General features: G+C 48.4%; 8 protein-coding genes across 8 annotated transcripts; 4 read left to right on the top strand and 4 right to left on the bottom strand.

Moving 5' to 3' along the window:
* The first annotated feature begins 215 nt into the window (after positions 1-215).
* On the top strand, positions 216-1625 carry EDD37DRAFT_304617 (uncharacterized protein). Its single transcript, XM_062811236.1, has one exon. The coding sequence runs from the start codon at positions 377-379 to the stop codon at positions 1406-1408; it is 1032 nt and encodes a 343-aa protein (XP_062674205.1). The 5' UTR covers positions 216-376; the 3' UTR covers positions 1409-1625.
* A 1057-nt stretch (positions 1626-2682) lies between these two features.
* Positions 2683-4134, bottom strand: EDD37DRAFT_607088 (putative monooxygenase; the record flags this gene model as incomplete). The annotated part of the gene is made up of 3 exons (XM_062814949.1): positions 2683-3028; positions 3077-3936; positions 3991-4134. 3 exons carry the CDS (start codon positions 4132-4134, stop codon positions 2683-2685), a joined length of 1350 nt encoding a protein of 449 aa, XP_062674204.1.
* Positions 4135-4858: 724 nt separating this feature from the next.
* EDD37DRAFT_692548 (carotenoid oxygenase) lies at positions 4859-6910 on the bottom strand (the record flags this gene model as incomplete). The annotated part of the gene is made up of 8 exons (XM_062820043.1): positions 4859-5401; positions 5488-5581; positions 5646-5755; positions 5817-6128; positions 6223-6341; positions 6430-6478; positions 6512-6695; positions 6756-6910. The coding sequence occupies 8 exons, from the start codon at positions 6908-6910 to the stop codon at positions 4859-4861; spliced, it is 1566 nt and encodes a 521-aa protein (XP_062674203.1).
* Positions 6911-7208: 298 nt separating this feature from the next.
* On the top strand, positions 7209-8711 carry EDD37DRAFT_560568 (major facilitator superfamily; the record flags this gene model as incomplete). The annotated part of the gene is made up of 1 exon (XM_062813851.1): positions 7209-8711. One exon carries the CDS (start codon positions 7209-7211, stop codon positions 8709-8711), a length of 1503 nt encoding a protein of 500 aa, XP_062674202.1.
* A 5950-nt stretch (positions 8712-14661) lies between these two features.
* On the bottom strand, positions 14662-16236 carry EDD37DRAFT_561091 (maltose permease; the record flags this gene model as incomplete). The annotated part of the gene is made up of 1 exon (XM_062813869.1): positions 14662-16236. The coding sequence occupies one exon, from the start codon at positions 16234-16236 to the stop codon at positions 14662-14664; it is 1575 nt and encodes a 524-aa protein (XP_062674201.1).
* Positions 16237-17016: 780 nt separating this feature from the next.
* On the top strand, positions 17017-18280 carry EDD37DRAFT_624846 (phytanoyl-CoA dioxygenase family protein). Its single transcript, XM_062816193.1, has 2 exons — positions 17017-17103; positions 17165-18280. Exon 2 carries the CDS (start codon positions 17297-17299, stop codon positions 18179-18181), a length of 885 nt encoding a protein of 294 aa, XP_062674200.1. The 5' UTR covers positions 17017-17103; positions 17165-17296; the 3' UTR covers positions 18182-18280.
* Positions 18281-18623: 343 nt separating this feature from the next.
* On the bottom strand, positions 18624-20412 carry EDD37DRAFT_678485 (uncharacterized protein; the record flags this gene model as incomplete). The annotated part of the gene is made up of 3 exons (XM_062819646.1): positions 18624-19568; positions 19695-20326; positions 20373-20412. 3 exons carry the CDS (start codon positions 20410-20412, stop codon positions 18624-18626), a joined length of 1617 nt encoding a protein of 538 aa, XP_062674199.1.
* A 429-nt stretch (positions 20413-20841) lies between these two features.
* EDD37DRAFT_678482 (ABC-2 type transporter-domain-containing protein) lies at positions 20842-23466 on the top strand (the record flags this gene model as incomplete). Its single annotated transcript, XM_062819645.1, has 2 exons — positions 20842-21946; positions 22165-23466. The coding sequence occupies 2 exons, from the start codon at positions 20842-20844 to the stop codon at positions 23400-23402; spliced, it is 2343 nt and encodes a 780-aa protein (XP_062674198.1). The 3' UTR covers positions 23403-23466.
* Between the last annotated feature and the right edge of the window lie 235 nt (positions 23467-23701).

Below are 23701 nucleotides of genomic sequence, written 5' to 3'. Positions count from 1 at the left end.
GTGCTCGCTACATAAGCATAGTTATTGCATACGTATGCTCCGTACTGACGGCGATATCGCACCAATAAAGAGGTCCAATAAAGCTTAATGCGAGATCAGATAGTCTGTGCTGAAAGATTTTATCAGTGCTTCAAGATTAGCCGCAGTACGCACAGACCTTAAGCACAGCGACAGGAAGTCAAGTTTTCAGATGACCATTTACGGTACAACTTCATGTTTTCCTCCCTATCGCCAGACCACTCCTACAGTAAGCTCGATATCCCTAGGTTTTTGCATCTATTCGATATCGGGGTAAGATGAACAACCGCTCGAACGGTTTTGAGTCCTTTTGTCTTGCTTTCACAACCTCATGAAATAGGTCTTAGTCTTACCCGCAATGGCAACTTCCAATGCAGTCGATCTGCCATCCGACACCTCTCTTGCACCGCTGATGTTAGGGCTCATCTGGAGTATGACTGCCATTGCTGCTATCGTTATTGCTCTACGACTCTTCACCTCGACGACGGTGTCACGGAAGATAACTGCCTCCGACTACTTGGTAATCGGAGCACTTGTTTTCGGAGTCGCTTGCAACGCATTGTTCACGGTCTCAGCGCACTTTGGTCTTGGCCGACACATTTTCTACCTCAAACCAAAACAGCTTTCAGTGACCTTCAAATACCTAGTCGTCGCACAACCGTTTGGTATGGTTTCTCCTATGTTCGCACGAATAGGCTTCGCAACATATCTTCTCCAGCTCGTGGGACCTTGGAGGCTGAACCGCTATATTCTGTATCTGGTGATTGGAATGGAGGTCCTAGTGAACCTGATCTCGGTTATCCTTTACCTCTCCCAATGCGGTACTCATTTCACCGACCTCTGGGACGTTCAACAGGCCTCGACCGGACACTGCATACCGAGAAGCATCACGACAAAGTTTGACTATTTTCAGGGCGCTTTCAATACGTTGGTGGATCTCGTCCTTACCTTTATCCCGATAAGACTTGTCACAAGCCTGAAGCTTTCACGACGTATCAAGGCCGGGCTGATGGTTCTTCTGGGCATTTCGCTCCTTGCATCTATTGCCAGCATCATGCGCACCTATCAGTTGAGTGTCTTGATCAGAAGCGTAGACTTTACGCGCGCCTCGGCTGCATTTGCTATCTGGTACAACGTCGAGAATTTTGTTGTTATTGTCGCCGCATCAATCCCAACCATTCGCCCGCTTTTCACCCGAGACAAGAATCAAAAGCCAGGTAGCAGCAAGACACCACTGTCGTACGGCACATCAAGCCAACGCACCCATGATCATGAAAAACAATCTCCTGGAAACGCCTTCGGTGGTGGGGTCTCTGCAGGCGCCGACAGGGGCACTATTCTGCGCTCTGATACTTGGGACGTGTCTAGAGACCCTACGCCAGAAGCGTGATCACTGAAGTCAACAAGGTGCTGTGGTGCTGGAAGGAATCCGCTCAAGTCGGACGACTTCAAAGGAAGACAAAATGGGAGCGGCAGCACATTCAACGACATGTATGCAATTGTTGATACCGGGTCTCTGCCGCTGCTTGAGAAAGCATTACACGAAAGGGCGTACAAGAAAGTGGCAGCAGAGATCAAGAAGCATCAACGCAGCATAACATTTCGTCCAAGTTCACCACCACAGTGCAGGGAATTAGTGCTCCACCAGCCAGCCGCTACAGAAGGTTCAGGGAAGAGCTTCTTGAACATTGTCTTGGTTGCGATGGACGATTGACATGAGCCCAAATATCAAGCGCGCTGAGCGTTGGACGTCAAGATCGTACGGGCAAAAACATCCAACGATCAAGCAACATGAGGTTGCCAGAAAATCCTCTGAGCACCAACCATGTCAAACATCGGCTATGATGCCAACTGTCAATGGCCGTCTTACTCTGCCAAGCGGATCTACCGATGGCGGAGGAATAGCAGGACAGAAACGACTGTTGCCGATCCAGCAAGCAGATATCTGGGGTCGGTTTGTTACTTCATCAAGATTGCATGCATGTGCAGCAGACTGATGCAAGCTCGAGAATTGCAGATGTTTTCCTCGATGGGCCTCAACATTGTCTATGCCGACAACACTCTTCACTTATACGAAACACCCACAATCTCAGCTTAGGACACACCCTGCCCAGACTTGAGCAGTCCCGCACGATAAACATGGATACTACGGATTCAATAGGAGATGCAAGATGCATGTCTCTCATGAACTGCATGGCCCTTCGAATCGCATGCAGAATCTAGGCAAACCGTACGGATTGTTTGTTCTCAACGTCGTTTGGAGGTGACATATCAAGCCACATGGCAGATGTGGGAGATGAAATGACAGAAGGTGTTCTTGTGACGAAATGCGGAAGACTGAAGGTGAAATGTCTGCACTTTGCAACCGGCGTGAAGTTGAATGGTTACAAACAAGAACGACTCAACATGACAATGGTCAAAGCGTCGGGCACATCAATATCCAAATCGCGCATATTGGCCACAATGGCTGAGCACGGATGACAACAGCAAATTAGGAACATTCTTTTACAATAACTTACGTAAGCTCCAGCCTCAAGTTCAGGCAAAACACTTTGACACATACCCAGCCCGACAGTCTTCATGGTCGTGAGGTTTCCATAGCTTTTTGGTTAGAATATGTGGCGACCAACGCTGGGTGTCCATGTATGTGGTTGAGCGTCCGCTTCAATTCCTCGGCAGTGGGACGACAGTCGATTTGTCTGCCCCTAAAACCATATGATCTGCAAGCACGTCGACATAAAGTCCGTCACCCGCCCTGAGCTTCGCCTTATCCAAGGTCGGATCATTGAGCATCTTCAAGAATGGGTCAGTCTGACCAATTGTATCAGGGTCGTTCTCAAAAATTCTCTTCACGTTCGCTTGTGAAGTTGGATTGATGATATCGTGCCAGATCTTCTTCCGCTTCTCGGCGTAGCACTCTAGCACTGACTCCGAATACCCCTGTTTTAATGTCCCGATCAGGGCATCAGCGCATGCTCCAGCATCGAGTATACCTCCGGTCAGTCCAAGCCTGCAAGGTCAGTACTGATAGTCTGGGAGACATGGATGTTTATCTCACCCTCCGAATGGATTGCACAAATGCGCTGCATCCCCAGCCAACAACACATTACCCTTTTTCATTGTAGTTGCACATCTCTGGTTGATGCGATAAGGGCTCGCGTTCTTCAGCTCATACTTCAGTGGTCTCGGTCCAGGGAAAATGGCTTCAAACTTCATCGGCTGCCTCTCCATCAGTTGTTCATGTGTCAAGCCTGGAAGCTCGCCGTAGGACACACGCCACAGACCCGGCTCATTCAGGCTCGCTATGAGACACCAATGGTCTTTGTCCACAATAAAGTTCCCACTTTGGTACCCATACTTGTCGAAAGGATAGATGACGTTACAGGCGACCAGCGACTGAGGCCACGTAAAACCCTCGAACGGCACATTGATCAGCCTCCTTACACCACTCCGCCCGCCATCTGCACCAACAAGATACCTTGCGCTAAACTGCCGGATGCCATCAGGCGTGGCGGCCGCCACCCTCACTCCCTTTTCATCCTGCTGAATTTCAACAACCTTGTGGTTGAATAAAACCTGACTCTCTTTGCATTGCCGTACATGCTTCAAAATGATTTCGGCGAGCTCATGCTGTCCCAGGACAAGAACTTCGTACTTCTCATCTGGCAATGGTTTTCGATCAATTGCTGCAATGATCTCGCCGTTGAGTTTCCGCCAGCAGACATCCGAGCTAGTCCTGCCGTTTGCGCGACAATCTTCCAACACGCCGGCGCGGTCCAATTCGCGTACCGAGATCGCGTGGTAGACTGCTGCGCGTGGACTCTGTTCGACATATGGAAGCATTTCAAGGATGGTGGTGGCGATGCCGGCTTTGGCGAGGCGGAGGGCAATGAGAAGGCCCACAGGCCCAGCGCCGACCTAAGAGCATTGACTATTGTTCTGGGGCGTATTATTCGAGGCTGCAGGACTTACCACTATCACATTGTCACCTTGTTCTGTGTCCCCGTTTGTGTCGTGCCCGTTCGTGAGGTAATTGGTAGCATCAGAAATATCTAGGCTCGCATCGTAGCCGTTTATAGCAAGTCCCTGTCCGTTTGCAGCATAAGTGTCGCTCATCGTGATCTTGGTTGTTAAGAACTTGGTTCAATCAATGCATGTCATGAATATGAACAAAGCTCTGTGCTTTCCCATGTTTGATAATCAGAAAGGAACCTGGAAGGTAATTTGGCCTTCGATCGAAAGCTTGTAAACTCCTCATTTCCAGGTCTGGCTTGGTGCGAGCCCCAGATATGTGGCATTGCGGGGCGGCTGGAAGGGGAACGATGCAGGCTTAGCAGCCCTCCACAAAATTCGATCTCGAGCCACATCGGTAAAGCGGCACATTAGCTACTTTTTGGGGCTTGGAGTTCTGCGTACTAATATCTCATGACCTTTGCCGTGTGGTGGTGTGGTGCAAGCTTGGAGAAAGAGGGGTAATGTCTGGTCACGGCTATCAGAGCCTTGCGTTTGCCGACCTTACCACATCTTTGGTGCCGTCTTTCCAGATCTCTGGCCACCACTTTTTGGTCAATATCTGCGTCGACGTTATCTTCCTATTGTACAGTTACAGAAAGGACTGAACTGTGGTCATATTCCTGTCACACACCCAGAATGTAAGAGATTATATTCCATATCTTCCCCACCGCAACTATACATTTGTCCTACTGCATTCCCTCGCCTGAAAACCGTAACTTCTTACTTCGTTCCTCTCCCTCTTCATCATGTTCTACAAATAAATCTGCAACACTTAGTACTTCAGGATGATTTCCAATATTCTACGTGAGTATTTCTATGTGTGTGACTATGGATACATTCCCTTTCCCTCAATAAAGCTACCATGAGGACCTAAGCCATAAACCTGAGGCATATCAGCCCTTGCAATCTGGGTCAAATCTTTTCCATCCAGTGCAACGAGGATACTATGTGTACCTCCTCGGTTAATAATGATGGTCAGAACAACGCCATCGTCCTCCTCAGCAGCCTCCGGTCGCTGAATGAAAACAGGCTCACATGGGCAACTGTCACCATTCTCAGGCTGCCAAGTCCAGGTCTTGCCTGTCTGCCAATCTGCCTTAGCAATTCGGTTGAAGAATGCACCTTGTACACATTTGAGATTCTTGCCAAGTCGACCCACTGGAACCAAGGTACCGGGTGATGGACCACCATTGCCGCCAGTAGCATACACGTATCGGTAGAAAGGAACGGTTGAGTAAGTCTTGTTGATGCGCGGTAGTTCCATAGGAAAATCGCGGAAGCCTTGTGCAACAGTCGCCCTGCCTTCATCTTTGTCGGATTTCTTTGCGTCGTTGACACCAGCCAATTCATAGCGGACAAGTGTTCCCTCCTGGAAAGGTCGAGCAGGTCAATTGTGTTGTTCAAAGTGTACTCCTGGTATGGAGTGTAGTCGCAGTCGTAGCTACACAAATCGACATGGATATTCTCCAGTCTGGTCTGGGGATCGATGTAATCGTACCCATTGACAGAATGGAAGAACATGAAGTTTGGAGCTGCGAACGTTCCGACACTGATTGAAGTTAGAAAGCTTGACTCATGCCAGGACAGCCACAAGACGGAAAGGGAGCACTGACATTTTTCCATCTTTTTTGTCAAGCACGAAGAAGAGCGTTTTGGCTCCTGGCTCGAATTCAATCATTTCCATGACTGGCTTGCTCATATCACTGACATCCATATTGAGTGGCTAGATAGATCCTATGTCAGCGACCACAGCCCGTGTATGCAGAAACATGGTATAAACTCACATTGCGAATGAAGATAACATATTTATCAGAAATAGCCAGGGAATGAATATGACAGGGCGGGCAGGGCAAGATAGTTTTCCAGACCAGACTTGCTGGTTTGCCTTTGTAATTCAGTGCAAAGACAGACAATTCTCTTTTCTCGGAGATAACATAGTTGAATGTCAACCCCCGTTTTCGGTCCTTGGGAGGATGAGCACAAATTCCAAATCCAGCCAGCGAAGGATCGATAGTTGCGTAGGTTATCAGACGCTTAGGCTCGAGGCTTTTCGCATCACAGTCTTGAAGAAAATTGTAGTCGGTATGGACAATAATCTGCGTATTGGTCGAGTTATACGTCAGCCAAAGCATTCAATTTTGGGAGTAGTCATTGTGTGAATGTCGTGTGAAAGCTTGGGTCGGTGATCACCTCCTCTTCCTCCGGATTTGACGATGCCGTCCCGCGGGAATGCGGGTTATCATCTTTTGCAAGATGCATACCTCGTCGGGGCATTACTTGGAGGTTCATTTCATCAGGCGCTAGGTGGCCTGCAGGCATATACAAGGATTGCTGCAGATGTTTTCAGTCAACACAGGTACCTAGGTATAAACCGGGGAGTGAACAGTGGCGTCTTACCGATTCCCCCAGTAGTGATGAGCACGGGTCTTGTGCATACTTCAGGGACCTATTGGCATTGGGTCCCAATATGGGTTTTGACAATGCCGTCACGTTTAGCGTTGCGAAGAACGCCCTCGGTATTAGAGTTACTGTTGTAGTGAACTTCGCCATTTGCAAATCGAAATCTGTGTAGAGAGCCTAATCCATCGAAAAAATGCTGCAGGACGGCGTTGGGCTTGGAGCCATCTTCAGCAAGAGGGATTGTATACTTATAGTTGCCGACACTTCATAGCCATTAGAACATCTAATTTCAAATTTGGCAAATGGTTATAGGAGGTTCTTACCGCACGAATTCGCCCGCAAGCCACTTTGGCCAGGTACCACTGGTCGGGCACTTGACTTCTTGTGGCGTCAGTGCAGTATCCTTCATATACGGTGGAACAGATTTCAGATCTTCCTCCGTTACAAAGAAAGTATTGTAAGCGACGGGTTCCTTCATTGTGTTGGTTGGTAGCTTGGAGTTATTTTGTGATTACCTCGATATAGTAGGGTATGGGTTAACGAAGAATAGTAACGACACGCAAGGATATGAGATTATTTTGATGAACAACGAGAATTCCACAAGAGTAGGGCCAAGCTGAAAAACAAAGGTTTCATGCTGAATGCTTGATATATATATTTCCAGTATTGTTTACACAGTAATGCATATGAATATGGAAACCCTATAGCGACAGACGTCGAAGATATTCCAAAACGTCCATACTTACCATTCCATATCACTCTCCTCTGGCACCAGAATGAGCTCCCTTCAGCTGAAACCCGTGCCTACAGGCCAATCTATCGCTGATACCTTTTCCTCTCTACACGAAGTTGCCTTTATCACTATTATTTGCATGTCACAATTCTTAACGCAGGCAAACATCGGTATATGTGTATCAACCTTGGATATTATCGGTGATAGCTTTCATGTTACCGAGGCAGGAGTTCTTTCCGGGTTCATTGCTGGCTATTCTTTAGCAGTTAGCACCTTCATTCTAATTTTTGGTTGTTGCGGCGATATCTTCGGTTATCACCATATGTTCCTCATCGGATTTATCTGGCTTGCTATTTGGTCAGTGGTTGCAGGAGGAAGCGTCTACTCTAGCCATTTACTTTTTATCTTCTCTCGGGTCCTCCAAGGCCTTGGTCCGGCAATTTTATTACCCAACGGTCTTGCACTTCTAGGAGCGACTTATGAACCTGGGAAGAAGAAGAACATGATATTTGCGATCTTTTCTGCAACTGCTCCCAACGGCGCTCTTCTAGGGGCCGTCTTCTCTTCTCTTTTCTCGGAGCTGGCTTGGTGGCCCTGCACTTACTGGCCTATGGCAACCGTCTCCGCTATATGCGCAATTATCGGTATTCTCGTTATCATACCTATCAAGCATACCTCCACAAAAGGCCGTACGCTGTTGGAAATCGTGGAGATGCTTGATCTCCCCGGCGCTGTCCTGGGAATAACCGGTCTAGTCCTGGTTAACGTGGCTTGGAATCAGGCTCCGATTGTGGGCTGGCAAACCCCGTACACCTACATCCTGCTGATTATCGGGGTTCTCTTTCTTGCCGTGTTTATGGTTGTGGAAGTACGGTTCGCTAAGAATCCCATTTTACCAGTCAGTGTCTTCACGTCGGACATCAGTTTCGTTTTAGGCTGTGTTGCTTGCGGTTGGGGATCCTTTGGCATATGGATCTACTATTTTTGGAGGTTTCAAGAGAAGTTTCGTGGTGACAGCCCTTTGCTCGCATCAGCAGAGTTTGTGCCAGCTGGGATTATGGGCATTGTGGCTTCATTCACCACCGGCCTTCTCATGAGTCGACTACGACCGGGTTGGATCATGGTTCTCTCTCTTACCGCTTTCACCGTTGGAAGCATTCTTACAGCCATCGCACCTGTTCATCAAACTTATTGGGGACTCACTTTTGTCTGTCTGCTGATTATCCCCTGGGGTATGGACATGTCATTCCCAGCTGCGACATTGATGCTGTCTAATGCATCAAAAAAGGAGCATCAAGGGATTGCCGCGTCGCTTATTACCACAGTGATTAATTATAGCATTTCTTTCAGCTTAGGGTTTGCCGGCACGATTGAAGCCAATGTCAATAACGGAGGCGTTACAGCGCATGATATTCTCAAAGGATATCGAGCAGCACTCCATCTGGCCATTGGAATAGGGGGACTAGGGATAGCACTCAGCGCCATCTATAGACTTCGAAGCTATGGAAAAAGATCTGGCGAGGAAACAGAGCAAGAGGACGCTTAGGTACTTATGCTTTAGAAGCGCAGAGTAGCATACCCATAGCTCGAAGATTGACAGTGCCTGTAACATCTTCTTCATGACCATGAGAGTGACAGGATGTTTGGTTCATGATGGACGTGTTCTACGTGCTCGACTTCACGAAGTGCTCTTTGATCGTCAGTATTGTGCTTTTTCTTCAATAGTTAACGAGCGATAAATCAGGTCAGGTTATGTACAACAAAGACTTTCCCGTTAGCAGTAAGATCCGGCCTCTTCAAAGATAACAGAGTCTGGCAGCCACACGCAGACTTTGCTCATAATTCGCACCTTGATATGCTCTGCGTATCGCTTCTTCGACACAGTCTCGATGCCATGAGTTGCAGACAAATCAAGCAAGAAGATCAATGTAGTAGGCACAACACCGTCGTTATAAAGCAACAGAAACCAGTGAAGAAGGCATCGAAGACGGTAGAGATTGGGGGTTTGACTGCCACGAGGTCATGCCTTAGCCGTCGTGTCTGCACCTAGCAGGCATAGCCCACAACTGTTTGGAGGTTCGTGCGGGGTCCGGGGAGCGTCTGGGGTTGGCATGGGGGAAGAACTCGCAGCAGCCAAAATGTCAGCCCCCACGATCGTTGATCGCAAGAAGAACACTCAGCAAGAGGATTGGTACGTCAGCGATGCAAGGAGCGCATCTACGGAAATGGGGCAAAAGCGAGACATGGATGGCTTGGGGGCTGGGAATGACAAGTCCTACACTATTCGCTGCGTAGCCGTACTTCTGCAACACGTAGCGGAGCAGTGCGTGCAAACATTCGAATTCATAACGCTTCGGCAATTGACAACATAGTACAAATAAATATTTCTGGTAGCCCCCGCTCGGAAGACGCCTCGCTGAAATGAAATGGAAGTTCCCTCGTATTATATACTCAATCTCCATAAACAAACCCTTCCCAACTCAAAGCTTGATCGACCGGTTTCGATCCCTGCGCAACCTCTTCAAATGAATCCCGTGAATATTGGTAGATCGATATATTGCTGCAGAACAAGGTGGCTGCGGACTTCGTGGTCAAGAATTGGACGGCCGAGGATTGGGTGGCTGAAGAATTGGTGGTCGACTGGTAGCTGAGGATTCAAATGACTCAAGATGATCGCAATTGCCACGAAGGTGCGAAACCTGGCCTAGAAGCGTTCCCTCCAAGACGTCCACTCGCTCCATTGTGAACCGCTTTTGGATGGGCTACTTGGGATGCATGGCGGGCCCTTTGGAACATTGGGTGGTGGGATAACGCATTCGACGTGCTGGCTGGACTTAAAAGGCACTGGACTTGCCATCACTGCTGCACCGCAGTACGATAGCACGATAAGGATGGCTTGTAGCTGCATTCTTGCTGTTTCTTGAGGAGGAAGGTATTGGCGAACTTCTTGTTGAATCGACTGGTAATAGTAACTAAAAAAATAAAAGAGTGGCTGCGTAGATACTACGCGTGGAAGTTGACGGTCGAGAGGGTCGGGCTTGTCTTTGAAATAAAAGAATGGAAGAGAAGCTCAAATCTGGGGTTCAGTATAACTTATATGCATTTCATTGACCGTGTATGCTATTCTCCTGAGTGGTTCTTGATTAGGAACGAAGGCACGATCAAATTGCTTCAGACTGCCTAGTATTATCGACTAAGTCACACAATTTCCTTCTTATAGGCTATTCCCCATACTACTTAATCTCCGGACTAGTTAAGTAAACTAAATATACCATGATTAGATGCCAAGTATTATTGCATGATTAGCGCAACCTAAGAGAACATGCTTAGGGTAACTAAGAGATAATAGTACTGCGGATACGACGCGAAAAGTACTTGCTCTGAGCATAATTTCCCTGTGTTTCGCTGGCAATGCGGCATATTCTTGCTGACGCTTATACGCCAAACGTTGTAGTCAAGCCAAATAACCTTAAATCGATGAGTGGTACCCCGTATTTAGAAAAGCTCTAGCACTACAAGGTTATTATAAGCGGAATCATCGTCTCCAGAATTCGTTTTGCTAGCCTAAGACAAACAATCTCCTTTCCGTGATCCACGTGAGGCTTCGGCTAGGTTAACCGTGATTGATTGTGGCAAGATACTTTGTGAACCGTTATGTATCCTACACATAATATGAACTTTCAGATCCTCGTCTTGATAATTCTTGAGCTTTATCAGGCTTGTCTTTCTATGTCAGAAACATAATGACTGCGATACTCTCCTGCCGGAAGTTTTCAACAGATAACTAAGACATGCTTACTTGTAACCCTGTTCCAAAAGTATTAGTCTTAAAGAAATCAATCAGGGAGCTTTCCCCTTTGAACCGAGTAATGCTGCCCTCTATGCAATAAGGCCACTGGGAGACCTAAAAATCCGTGTATCCGACTACAATGAGGAACATTTTAAACCCTTGCTTCGAAGTAGCGGAAAGTCGCTCTCAGCCACTTGAAATAGTTGTCAAGGATTAAGCTAGCCATAGACAGCAAAAGGAAGTGGTAGAAGCATCCTTGTTGTCGGCACCAGTCCATACAGTCTCAGGGTCGCTAACGTACAAGTATTCTTCTCTTTTCTCGATTTCCCCTGATATCCAACTTAACATCGTCCTAACGTGGAGTCGAACCTAACACTCGCCGAGACAATCCCCGTCCTACGTGTGAGGTCACTACACGAACCCCAGAGTACTTGACTATGGAGTGCATCTTCGTACAGCAAAGCATCATTGACAATTACGTTGGATGTTCGGATACTAACGTTACCAAAAAATTCGAGTTGAATCTAACTTTACGGGTCCGCAAATGCCACGAGCACCGGACGGCCAGTGCAACCTTGTGACCCACTGAACCTCCAACATACCACTTCAAGGGATTCCAGAAGCACAACGGGCAACGCATGAGCAGGAAAGGACAGTATCTCAGCAAGCTCTCTTATGGCCAAACGTGCCACTGTGTTTGAGTGTTCCCAGTTTGATAATCCACTTAGCGTCAACTATTACCTTTTCAACTCCAAGTCTTGGTTTTGGTGGTGGCAAGGAGTCAACCACCTCGCTTATTTAGTGACCAGTTGAAAGAGTGGCCCACACTAAATAATTTCCCCCTGGCTACCCTTGTTACCGCGAAATTAGTTAAACTCATGGTGTCTCACCCAAGAAGATGAACTAGGACACTCGAATGTAAAGAACGCGAAATAAACCGAGAGCAGTTATTCCTTCCCTAGGTCGTCTCGCAGCCGAGGGACCAAGAACAACGTCAGGTGAGACATTTGAGTCTGCAAAGGCAGCGATCTTGATGAAGCTGTGACTAGCATTAGTGTCACAACTCATTCGCGATTCCCCACGAAGGCAGTCATCTGACCCTCATCGAGCAGACGAGGTCGGGTGGTGAGGGTTTTGTGCACGCTCACCTTCTCTACCACGTACTCAAGATAGTCAAACTCGGACTCTGCCGAATGGTTCGGGTATAAGTAACACGCAATGATGGTTGTCTTTGAACACCTGGCTCAATAACCTTGGCTGCCAGTGACCAATGCCTGACTCACGATCACCGACATGCCAGTGAAGAGGCCATACCACGAACAGTGTTTTTCCTTGTGCGGGTGCACCGTGCAGAACCTTAACCGCCAGCTAAGCCGCTCCTCATGTCATCCTCCATGCAACGGCGTCGCACATCTTCCAGGGCAGTGGCAATTCTGGGCTTCCTGAACGCTGATGAAAGAGCCCTCTTGGGTCACTGCCTCAGCGTAAGTTTGTCCTGGTGAGCAACACCACCACTTTTCGAGGTTCTCTTGATGTCGGAAATATGGTTGACAGCAAAAAAGACCAAGATACGGTGAGTTCGGGTCGATATGTTGCCCGTCAATGTTGCCTGCGGTCCGTTTGTTCGCAATAATTATGGTATGTGTTGAGGTCTTCTCACGTGATTCTCGTGGGTGATGTAAGGCATCGCAAGCGCACCGGCAGCCATGATGTACCAGAAGCTCTGTAGATCAGGAGGTCGTGTGTGCATGTGTTGTGAAGTTTGGTCGACATGTATCCGGGACTGACGAGTATGAAGACTGGGATGAGTCTACTTCTGACATCGAAGAGGTGCCGATGTCGCGAATGTTTTGTATCGATCCTGCATCGGATTTCAGACGACAGTATTGCATATGCCCTGCGAACTCTTTCATCTGAACCTTCCGCCAGTCCCAGACATGCCTATCGTGCCGGCTCCTGGAATCTGACAAGCAAATGGGTCCGGGGACAACTGCAGACTGGGCGCGGGGTGTTTGCGTCAGTGTTGGAGCTGAGCGTTGTTGTGGGCTGTCAACGAGGACCTGTGTTGGATTTGCTTCGCGTTTCGGATATTGACGCGCTTTGCATGTTATATGATTTTCCACAAGGTTTGACTGAGCGCTCGGATCACCAGGGAATTGTGTGTGATTCCTTTTTCCATGATTCCCTGCCTCGAATTCGGTGGTGAAGCTGGACTTGAACGAATGGAGGTAGTGCATGCGTCGAGTGTTTCGGACACCATCAATGCATTTGGAACATGGATAAGTGCAGAGCGATGTGCCAGCATCTACAATGGTACGTGCCACGGAGGCAACAATCCCAAATGGTTGAAGATGTGGCAAGGCCGCGGTACTGAGAAGCATGTATGGATTTCAGCAGAAACAGTGAAGCAGCGCTTCAACCTGCTTGCTATGCCCACGACGTTTGTCATCACCGTGCTGTTCCTTCCAGTAGCAGTCGGCTTGTCATACTGCAGAAAAGAGTAGGACCGATGCCTAATGGCAGGATATGTGCCAGCGACAGAGGTGAGTCGAGATGGACCATGTCCACCACGTTCGGTCTCTTGCCTGCAACGTCTCGACACCGATGCCCTCAAGGCCGCCATCAGACCCATGCCCTTACCTTTACCAGCCACCTCGAGCTCCTGGGTTGGCAGAAGTTGCGCAAGATCATCTTCTTGTGGACCTGTCCAACAGCAAGCGAAGCAAGGCTCTTGTAGTCCTAGAGATTCGGCTCGAATGCACTATTGCTAGTGCGTGACTTCGTCTCGGCTGCGCACCCCCGGTGTACTTTGTTCAAGTCAGCGTTCTCGGAGGCCTGTTGGACATGGTTCTAAGTCAGCATACCTGCGGTCGATTGTACTGCACTTTCGTTGCGTCTCCCTTCGCGCGATCGTCCGACTTTAAGGGCTGTAGCACCCCCTCCGCCACCTTCGCTCCAGTCAACCTCAAATCGACTCAGTCTCTCCACACCAACTTCTTTTCTTGTAACTGATCATGATCTTCAGCTGTGGCTGTGACCAATTCTGCGGTCGTAGCTTCCATTGTCGTAGGCAGCCAGTCCGTCCAGTATTAATTTGACAGCTGTAATCTAAGGCCGGCAGTAGGGCTCGGGTCTGCAGTTATAGCTGCGCCTCTCGTTGTCCTGGGTCGATGGCGTACGGTGCGGTAGGGTATGACGCAAATGAGGGTGTAGAAGGATCAGGCTGGTTCGGCATGGCCGCAGTTCACGCTATGTGACGAAAGATTCGTCAGGGCTCTTTTGCAAGTCTGCCCGGCCAAAGGGCTGGTGTAATGTTCGTGAGGAAAGGAAGTTGGCTTGCGTCACTAGACACGGTTTCAAGTCGCGTCACGCGTCGATCAGCAGATGAACCTCGGCTCGACTGATGCGAATCTTCCTCTGTGATGCCTGCACACCAACTGCTTGCTTACTAATCGCTGGAACTCCAATTGCGATGTGTCTCCGTACAGGTATCCAGACTCCATGTTCTTGTTCACATCTATCTTGACCAACGGACTCCTCGTAGTATTTCAAGAATGCCTCGAAACGTGTTGAAATCGATCCTCGTGATAAGCTTGTCTGTCAAAAGCTTCGATTTGGAGACTTCATATGGCATAGAAGGTCATGTCTACCAGGTAGCTATGAAGGTGTTTCAGTAGCCCTGCGGCTGGCTATGTAAATAATCCCATCAAGGTGCTTGGTGGCCATCAATCTCCTGCGAAATGATATGTGTACCCTCGATCTGATATGTTTTGAACTTCCTGGTCGGCACCTTGTTCTGGAACATCAAATCCAACTCCTCAAAAGTGCGACCCTTGGTCTCCGGTAGACAGAACCAGACCCAAAGAGTATCGAGAATACCGACACCGAAGAACAGGAAACCAAGCTTGCCACCCCAATTAGCTCCGTTAGTGTCGAGTGCATATGGAATTGCAACCGCAAACACAACAGAGAAAATGACGACGGAGACGTTCGACAGGGCGATTGTGATTCCACGAAGCTTGACAGATGAGACTTCCGACATGATGGTGAAACACAGAGGTCCAACGGAAAGGTCGTAGATGAAGTCCGTGATAACCATGAACGCACACATCGCCCAAGCAGCACCGCCGCTATGCTGTGATGCTGGAATTGCCCCCAGGATACCAATGAGACCCACTAGCAAGGCAATAGATGCAGATCCCCAGAGGTAAATCGTACGTCTTCCCACATATGAGATGATAATGTACGACGCTAGGGTGCCGATAAACCCCAAGCATGTCAGGCCAATGTTCATGGAAAAGGCGTCAGCGGCGTCCAGGCCGGCGATCTCGAAGAAGTACACTGCATAATTGATGAAGAGAATGTTACCGCAGAGTGCTTGCATGTTGAAGACCTGACAAGATATCATGGTGCGGCGTAGGTTGGTGCCTCGGAAACATTCGATGATGCTGACCTTAGATTTTGATGCTTCTTCCAGCCGGATGGTCTCTTTGACATTGGCAAGCTGGCAGTCAATGTCGACACCTCCAGTTGTCAGTCGTTTCAATACTGCATATGCTTCTTCATATTTTCCATTTTTGCATAGCCAGAATGGACCGGCTGGGATGAAGAAGATAAGGGAAAGTATGAAGACTGGGAGGAGCCATTGACATGCGAATGGGATTTTGTATGCCCACTTCGAATCCATGGTGCTTGTGCCTTTGAGCAGACCGGATGCCACAAGCTGGCCAATGACATAACTCAAGTTGATGAAGGCGGCGATGACACCACGAGTTACAACAGGACTGACTTCGCTTAGATAAGCGTTTGCAATGACAGGATAGCCACCTGTAATCACGCCATTGAGAAGCTCGCCAACGAAGAGGACTGCGGATCCTTGACTAAAGAACTGCAAGAAGATCGAACCGATGGATCCAAGCGAGAAAGCGGCAAGTGCGATACGAACACCGAATTTATCGTAAGCCCAGCCTCCCATGAGCGCACCGGGAATGGAGCCAACATAGGCTGCGTAGTTGAAGGCTGAAAGCCAATGTGGAGGGACAGACCAACTGCCATTGACCAGTTGGCCATAGGTCCGGTTGAACGGTGCCAAACCGGCCAAACTACCAATCAAGGCTCCATCGAAACCGCATAAGATGACGGCAAGATTGGCGAAGCAGCCCCAAAGGATGGCAGGACGGTAGTATCGAACGGCTTGCCAAAATCCAAGTTCGTGCTCAAACCTGGTGTGAGCCAGGGACTTCTCGGCTTCGTTGAGCTGGTGAACGTCGACATTGGTCATGGACCCGATGTCAACGTCCGACTTCGCATTGGTGGTAGTTTCTTTCAAGTCTGCAGCCATAGTGGCAAAGGTAGGATTTGTGCAGAGAGGTGAGTAAACGGGCGTATGTTTAGTGTCGGTGCGCGGAAGCAGGCACTCAGGACCGGGAGTTCAGTTAGTTATATGAACCTAGGGACAACGTTGCGGCCTAGAAAATAGTTCTAGAGGCGTCGATACTATGACATTCTGGGAATATTTAACAGTCTAGATAAAGAACGGATAGGGAAGATACCGGGACCGAAAACGCAAGACGGAACGACCAATCTCGAGGTCTTGCGTATAGTAAAGGTGGTGTCAGAGTTAAACGGCCAAGACGGTAGAGTTGTGCTCGCCATGCTGTGGGTCGAGTAGTTGTTACCTACCATCTCCGCATAGTTGTTATCTAAGGTCGCGATGATAATTAGCCAAAAAACCACTCGGTCACACCTGCGAATGCACGATCCTTGGTTTGTCTCGTAGGGGCAATGTTGGGGGAAAGTATCACTCCACAAAAGATAGCAAGCTGCGGGAGAGATTTTTGCCGAACGAGAAGTAGACAAGTGACACTATTCAAGTGCTGTGACAGTATCAGGTAATTACCTACTTGGGCCTTAGTGTCTGTACTTATGGCCTAGAACCTTCAACCCGGCACAATCAAGTTCGAGACTAGGCAGCACTGGAGCACAACGACTATACCAAATCGGGACTTTTTAACAGTTGAGATTCTGGCCCTGTGCTAATCATCCTAGCCGTAAAGGCCCGCGATCACTTATAGTAGAGTTGAACGTTAACACGGGACTCTTAAAATTACCATTCTATCTCGAATCTCCGGACTAATTCGGGTCTTCGGTAACAGTCTCAATCATCTGCATCTGAGGTTCTTTCGCGTAAGGACTAATCTTTCGTTGAGACTACGACAATAGGTATAAAGGATTGCGTATGCGTTAGTGTGTACAACGCATTTTCAAGCCTCACGCGAGAACGATACGGTCGTTGTTCTTTCATGCTATCAAAACGAACTGGATGATCTAGCCTTATCATCATGATTGCCACTCTTCGAACGCCGGAGCTGGTGCAGATCACGCTCTCCGACGAGGAGCTCTCCAGCAAGCAAATCGGATCACATAACCTTCAAAAAGCCGTTGAGGCATTGCACCGTGATGGAATAGTTGCCATTACCAATGCTGTCGAGCACGCCCATATCGACAAGCTAAATACACGCATGGTCAAAGAGGCTCAGGTGCTGTACGACAATCCTAAGACTCATCGAAACTTTGGCTCTCGCACGGGTAATATTCAACAAGAGCCGGTCAACGATCCTGACTATCTGTTTGAGGACATCATTGCAAACCCTTGGGCCAGTTCCATCACAGAATGCATGCTTGGCCCTAATCCACATGTACGGTTTTACAGCGCCAACACGGCCTTCAAGGCTGAGGGGCGACAGCCACCGCATATTGATGTCGACTTCGATTTCCCAAAGATTCCTTTCGGATTCTGTATCAACACTTATCTCGTTGATGTTTCACCCACGAACGGGTCGACCGAGGTCTGGCTTGGTAGTCATATTGATGCAGACCCTAGCATCAACGACGAGGACGGCGAGAAAGGTATTCGTGCTGATATTGTCGAACAGCGTAGAAAGACCAGTCCGCCTATTCAGCCAACACTACCGAAGGGCGCAGTGATTATTCGAGATTTCAGACTATGGCACGCAGGCATGCCAAACCGTAGTGATGATCCACGAGTAATGGTGGTTACCATTCATTTCCCTGCCTGGTACAGAAGCAATCAGAAGTTCTTCCTACCGAAACAACTTGATGGCAAGATCAACTGGGGCAGATTGGTGCCTTGTGTCGAGTTGGTGGATGAGGATTATGACTACCTCACAGGCAGACACGACCACGATTTTTCGCTGCTGCCTTAAACAACCTGAGTATGGCTCTATGATACTGTAAGCGGAACATATCTTACTGTACCTCTTTCGTACTGGACTCAAAGAAAGAAAATTACGCTGGAACTTATGCTGGGATATCGCTGGTTCTCGGAAAATAGTATCACGAAATTGGTGCCCGCAACGTTAAACAAAAACGGCTCCGCTCCAAAAGTGCTATCTGATATCCGTGTTCCCTGGCCATGTTTGGATAATAGCTAGGTATATTTACCAGCTTATACTTTATGATATTGTGCATTGTATTTCATACTTTAGATGCTTCCCTCGATTCGGAAACCCTTACCTAATACCTCGCCTCGAAAACGGTTTGTAATCTTTTAGAGAACTACGCTTTCGGCTCGGCGGACAATTTTTACCATTACCTCGTAGACACGCTGAATATGTACCCCTTGCTTTTCAGAGGAGCCAACACTCTTTAAACTTCTCTCCGATGAAGTTGAAGCATTGTCTGAGTATGTCCAGATCCGAAGACGCTGTTGGGGCTGTAGGGTCGCTCACGAGATGGCAGAATAGAATTAGCGCCGCTGAAAGCGGATAAAAGAGGACCACCCTGATAGTGAGGAGGTAGTAAGTCAGCGGCAGTATGGATCAGTGAGGAAGTAGGAGAAGAGTCGATAACGTACCAGAAGATATTGGGCACCGATATAGGTTCCGCTGAATGTAGAAAACGGAGTTGACAACGACTACTTTGCAGAGCAAGTTCTATGCTCGAGAGTAGTCCTTCGTTTACTCGACGCTTGTAGGTCCAATTCGTACTGCGACTACTCGCCTGGTGTATTGTGGTCATACAGTGGTAGTATTCAAGCCTGACCATGAGGGCTGAGATATTCCAGGGAGGAAGCTCCAGTTGAGTCGACATACTTTCCGAGAATGAGAGTGTTGGTCTGAACCCTACAGGAAGTGACAATCCCCAGCTCTCCAGTGTATTGTCAAGCTCTCGAATGTCTTTGAAGAGCTCGGCATCGGATTTGTGCAAAGACTGGGGTGAGTAAAGCTTTTCGTATGCATTTGACTTGATTATACTTAGCCGCAGGTCACTTGGAAGTCGCCATACAATGTGCGGTCCCAGAGACATCTGTTCCAGATAATAGGCTGGAAATGTGAGATCACACGAGGTGTCGTTGATAATAGGCGGTCGCCCTGTACGAAACATGATTTCCTTGTCCAGTGAATAGCAGATCCAGAATAAGTCACGTTGATAGAGTACTCTTCGAGCTTCGAGTTTTTGAGATTCGATCGGTGGACCGTCAATATCGGTACCAGGGTATAGGTGTGCACCCAACATGAACAAAAATCGAGCCGCTAGGGACATAATAATATCTGTAGTATGAATATTCCCACAGCCAAATTGATAGACTGCCTAGATATCCGATTAGAGGAGTTAACATATAAAGCCAGACTGAATTGTGAAGGAGAAGTAGTGTACCACTTGTTCCGACAACAAGCCAGTCTATGCATAGATGGAGCGGAGATATGGATGACTTACAAGCATCATGAGAGTACCAACAATCTCGCTGCTGGGTTGTGCGGCAAAAAGGTCAGGCATGAGTATTCGACAAGCAGCCTCGTACCCTGCTACCGGTTGAGATGCTAAATTCTCCGTTTCTGAGTCGCCGATCAGCACTCGCAGTGCTAGATATGCAAAGATCGACGCCTTCGCGGTCAATGCTTGATAAGTACCCGATGCATCGTATGCTCTTTCCACAGTTGCGGCAAATAGTACGGGTTCGGTCAGCGGCAGGAAGCTGAAAAAGTCTGACCGTTGAGACTTCTCCAAGTAGCTTTCCAAGACACCGCGAGGTGGTAATTCTTCAAAAGTTGAACGTAGGAGAGACTCTGGACGAGAGTCTTGAGACTGATTCACCCAAGGAAGACCAGAAAATTTGTAATTGTCTTTCTGCGGCTCGCCTTCTTCACTTCGTACTCCAATCCACTTTTGACCCTCACGGGATAGAAAAGGTACACCATGAAAGAGATTAATATCACCGAGCTTGTAGGAAGACAGATGTATCTGTCCGACGTTTGCCACGTCATGGTTGGACGATTTGCCGGCATGGGATTTCGACACTCTAGGATGTAGCAGTGGCCTAGAGCTACATCCACCTTGTGGGGAGGGCTCTAACGAGAGGTCAGATATGCATTGACTATGGCAGGCGAGGATTACCAGTTCGATCTTGGAAATTCTCGGTCAAGATTTGTTCCATTCGCTCGAGACGTTGAACAAGATCGGTTTTGCTTGACTTGCTGACATGACTGGTGTTGCATTAAACGACTGCATAAGCTTCAGAGGCAGCTCTTCTCACATCGATCGCATCTGTCTGGGATTGTGGTGATGACCCCTACTGAACACACAAATACCTCCATGATGTCGACACCAGTCACATTGAGGAGCGGCGCCGTCACATTTGATCTTCAGGAATCAGCAATCTCCAGTAAATCCACGAGCAGAAATCTACTGTTCTTGGGTAGACGCTTTACCTTTCTCTGGTGGCAGGCATCACATGCACGATGGCGCCCTCCTCGAATTTGAGTGCGCCCACCGCCCAATTCGGATGGTCGCGCATCAGATGCCGGAGATTCTCGCCTTTGGGACATAGACGGTGTCGGAGTTGCAGATATACGGGAACGCTTCGATGGAGGGTCGGCTCGTTTGGATTAGCCCTAGTGCGGGTGGGTCCTGGAGCCAGAGCCCTTCAGGATTGCAGGACAATGTGCATCAGCCCTCGTTTGAAGAGCGTTTCCCAAGAACGGGAGCCGAGATTCAAAGGGTTTACGACGATTCTGAAATCAGAAAACGCATGGGATTGGAGGACGATTATCCCCGTTCCGGCATTGCAAAGGCCGACACAGATGAATTCCAACAAGCCGCCAAAGAAGACAAGGCCGGAGATCTTCCCAAAAATTCCCCTCTCACTGTACCGCTTCCCATCCAAATCTATACTTGCATTATTCGTCAGTATCAAATTATCTGGGGCGACAAAGCCACTTTCGCCATCAAGCAGATCACCTGTGTCGTCCAAGCTCTGATCGCGGGATCTCTGTTCTACAATGCACCCAACAACTCGGCTGGACTCTTCGTCAAAGGCGGCGCTCTCTTCTTCGCATTGCTTTACAACGCTCTTGTCGCTATGAGTGAGACAACGGAGTCCTTCACGGGCAGACCCGTGCTCGCTAAGCACAAAGAGTTTGCCTTCTATCGCCCGGCGGCCTTTTGTATTGCGCAGATCACTGCTGATCTACCGATTATCTTCGTCCAAGTTACCCTATTTTCCGTCATTCTATACTGGATGGTTGCATTGAAAGCAACGGCAGGTGCCTTTTTCACTTTTTGGGTCCTCGTCTACTCGGTGACGATATGCATGACCGCCCTCTTCAGATTAGTGGGAGCCGCATTCAGCAGCTTTGATGCCGCCTCAAAAGTATCTGGATTCGCTGTAACGGCGCTGGTTACCTACATTGGTTATCAGATTCCAAAGCCTGAAATGCATCCATGGTTTGTATGGATCTACTGGATCAACCCAATGTCCTATGGGTTCGAGAGTTTGGCCGCGAACGAGTTCCATGATCGGCACATCCCGTGCTTTGGCAAATATTTGATCCCTAGTGGACAAGGATATGACGACACATACGCCGCATGTGCTGGTGTTCGTGGTGCCGAGGCAGGAGCCAATTTTGTGACTGGCGACCAGTATCTCAGCTCTCTGTCCTACTCGAACAGTCATCTCTGGAGAAACTTTGGTATTGTTTGGACCTGGTGGTTTCTGTTCGCAGTGTCAACTGTGTGATTTACCAACAGATGGAAGTCTTCCTCCAGCGGAGGAGTGCTCCTTGTCCCACGCGAGTACAAAGCCAAAACTAAGCTTCTGGTTCAAGATGAGGAATCTCAGGTCCAAGAGAAGATTGCAGAGAGCAGCACAAGCTCGAATCTTTCTAATGAGCAACCCGCCATGGAAAAGGAGGTACGGTGTATTTCGGAAACATTGGCGACAATGCCGCCGAGATCAAGGACTACTTCGAGCGTAACGGCGCACCGTGCCCACCAGGTGCTAATCCTGCAGACCATATGATCGACGTTGTCTCTGGATCCCTCTCGCATGGCAAGGACTGGAACAAGGTGTGGCTAGAGTCTTCCGAGTACACTGCTATGATGCTAGAGCTAGACCACATCATCGACGACGCTGCTTCCAAGCCTCCAGGCACAGTTGATGATGGCCATGAATTTGCCCTGTCCATATGGGAGCAGACCAAGCTGGTCACACACCGCATGAACGTTTCCTTGTATCGCAACACCAATTATACGACCAACAAATTTGCGCTGCACATCGGCTCCGCATTGTTCAACGGGTTCACCTTTTGGAAGATTGGGCATTCCGTCGCCGGCCTACAGCTCACCTTGTTTGTACAATTCAATTTCGTCTTTGTTGCTCCCGGAGTGATCGCTCAACTTCAGCCTCTGTTCATTGAGCGGAGAGACTTGTACGAAGCACGAGAGAAGAAGAGCAAGATGTATCACTGGGCACCTTTCGTTACTGGACTGATCGTCTCTGAGCTCCCTTACCTGGTCATCTGCGCGATATTGTACTACATTTGCTACTACTACACCGCTGGTCTACCTTCAGATTCCAGCAAAGCCGGGGCCATTTTCTTTGTCATGCTGATGTACGAGTTCCTGTACACGGGTATTGGCCAATTCATTGCAGCGTACGCCCCCAACGCTGTCTTCGCGTCACTGGTCAATCCGTTGCTGATTGGCATTCTCGTGTCTTTCTGTGGAGTCTTGGTACCGTATTCACAGATTCAGGCCTTCTGGAGGTATTGGTTGTACTATCTCAACCCATTCTCATATCTGATGGGCAGCCTGCTGCTTTTTCCTCTTTTCGACAAATCAGTCCGCTGCAAGGAGTCCGAGTTCGCCATTTTCGACACACCTAACGGACAGACCTGCCGAGAGTATTTGTCGGACTACCTGAATGGTTCGGGATCGAGGACAAATCTCACAAACCCGGATGCAACAAGCGGATGCCGGGTGTGTCAGTATAGCCGCGGTAGTGATTACCTTTACACGGTGAACTTGAAGGATTACTACTATGGCTGGAGGGATAACGCTATTGTTATCATTTTCGTGGTGAGCAGTTATGCTTTGGTATACGTGATGATGAAATTGAGGACCAAGGCGACAAAGAAGGCTGAATGATAGGGACATCTATGTGCCCAGTCCCAATCAGCCTACATCAGACATAATCTAATCTTGAATCAAGTATAGTACCTAATCCTATGTGCCCCTTGACTTTATTTGGATATTGCTATGTTTATCAGGAAATTGAGTCCCGCCGACTTTTCCATTGAGTGGAAATCCGTGAATTCTGATCTGTAGGTCTCCTATTAACGCATGGGTTATCCATCTAGGACATTACATCATATTACTATTCGCATCCAGGCTTCTACTATTTTCAGTGCGTGCGAAGTTTTGTTACCGTAAGGGGTCTCCTTTAT

This window comes from Exophiala viscosa (genome assembly GCF_022695815.1).
Source record: "Exophiala viscosa unplaced genomic scaffold EDD37scaffold_2, whole genome shotgun sequence".
Taxonomy (NCBI): Eukaryota; Fungi; Ascomycota; class Eurotiomycetes; order Chaetothyriales; family Herpotrichiellaceae; genus Exophiala; species Exophiala viscosa.
This window is presented reverse-complemented; position numbering and strand designations above follow the sequence as displayed.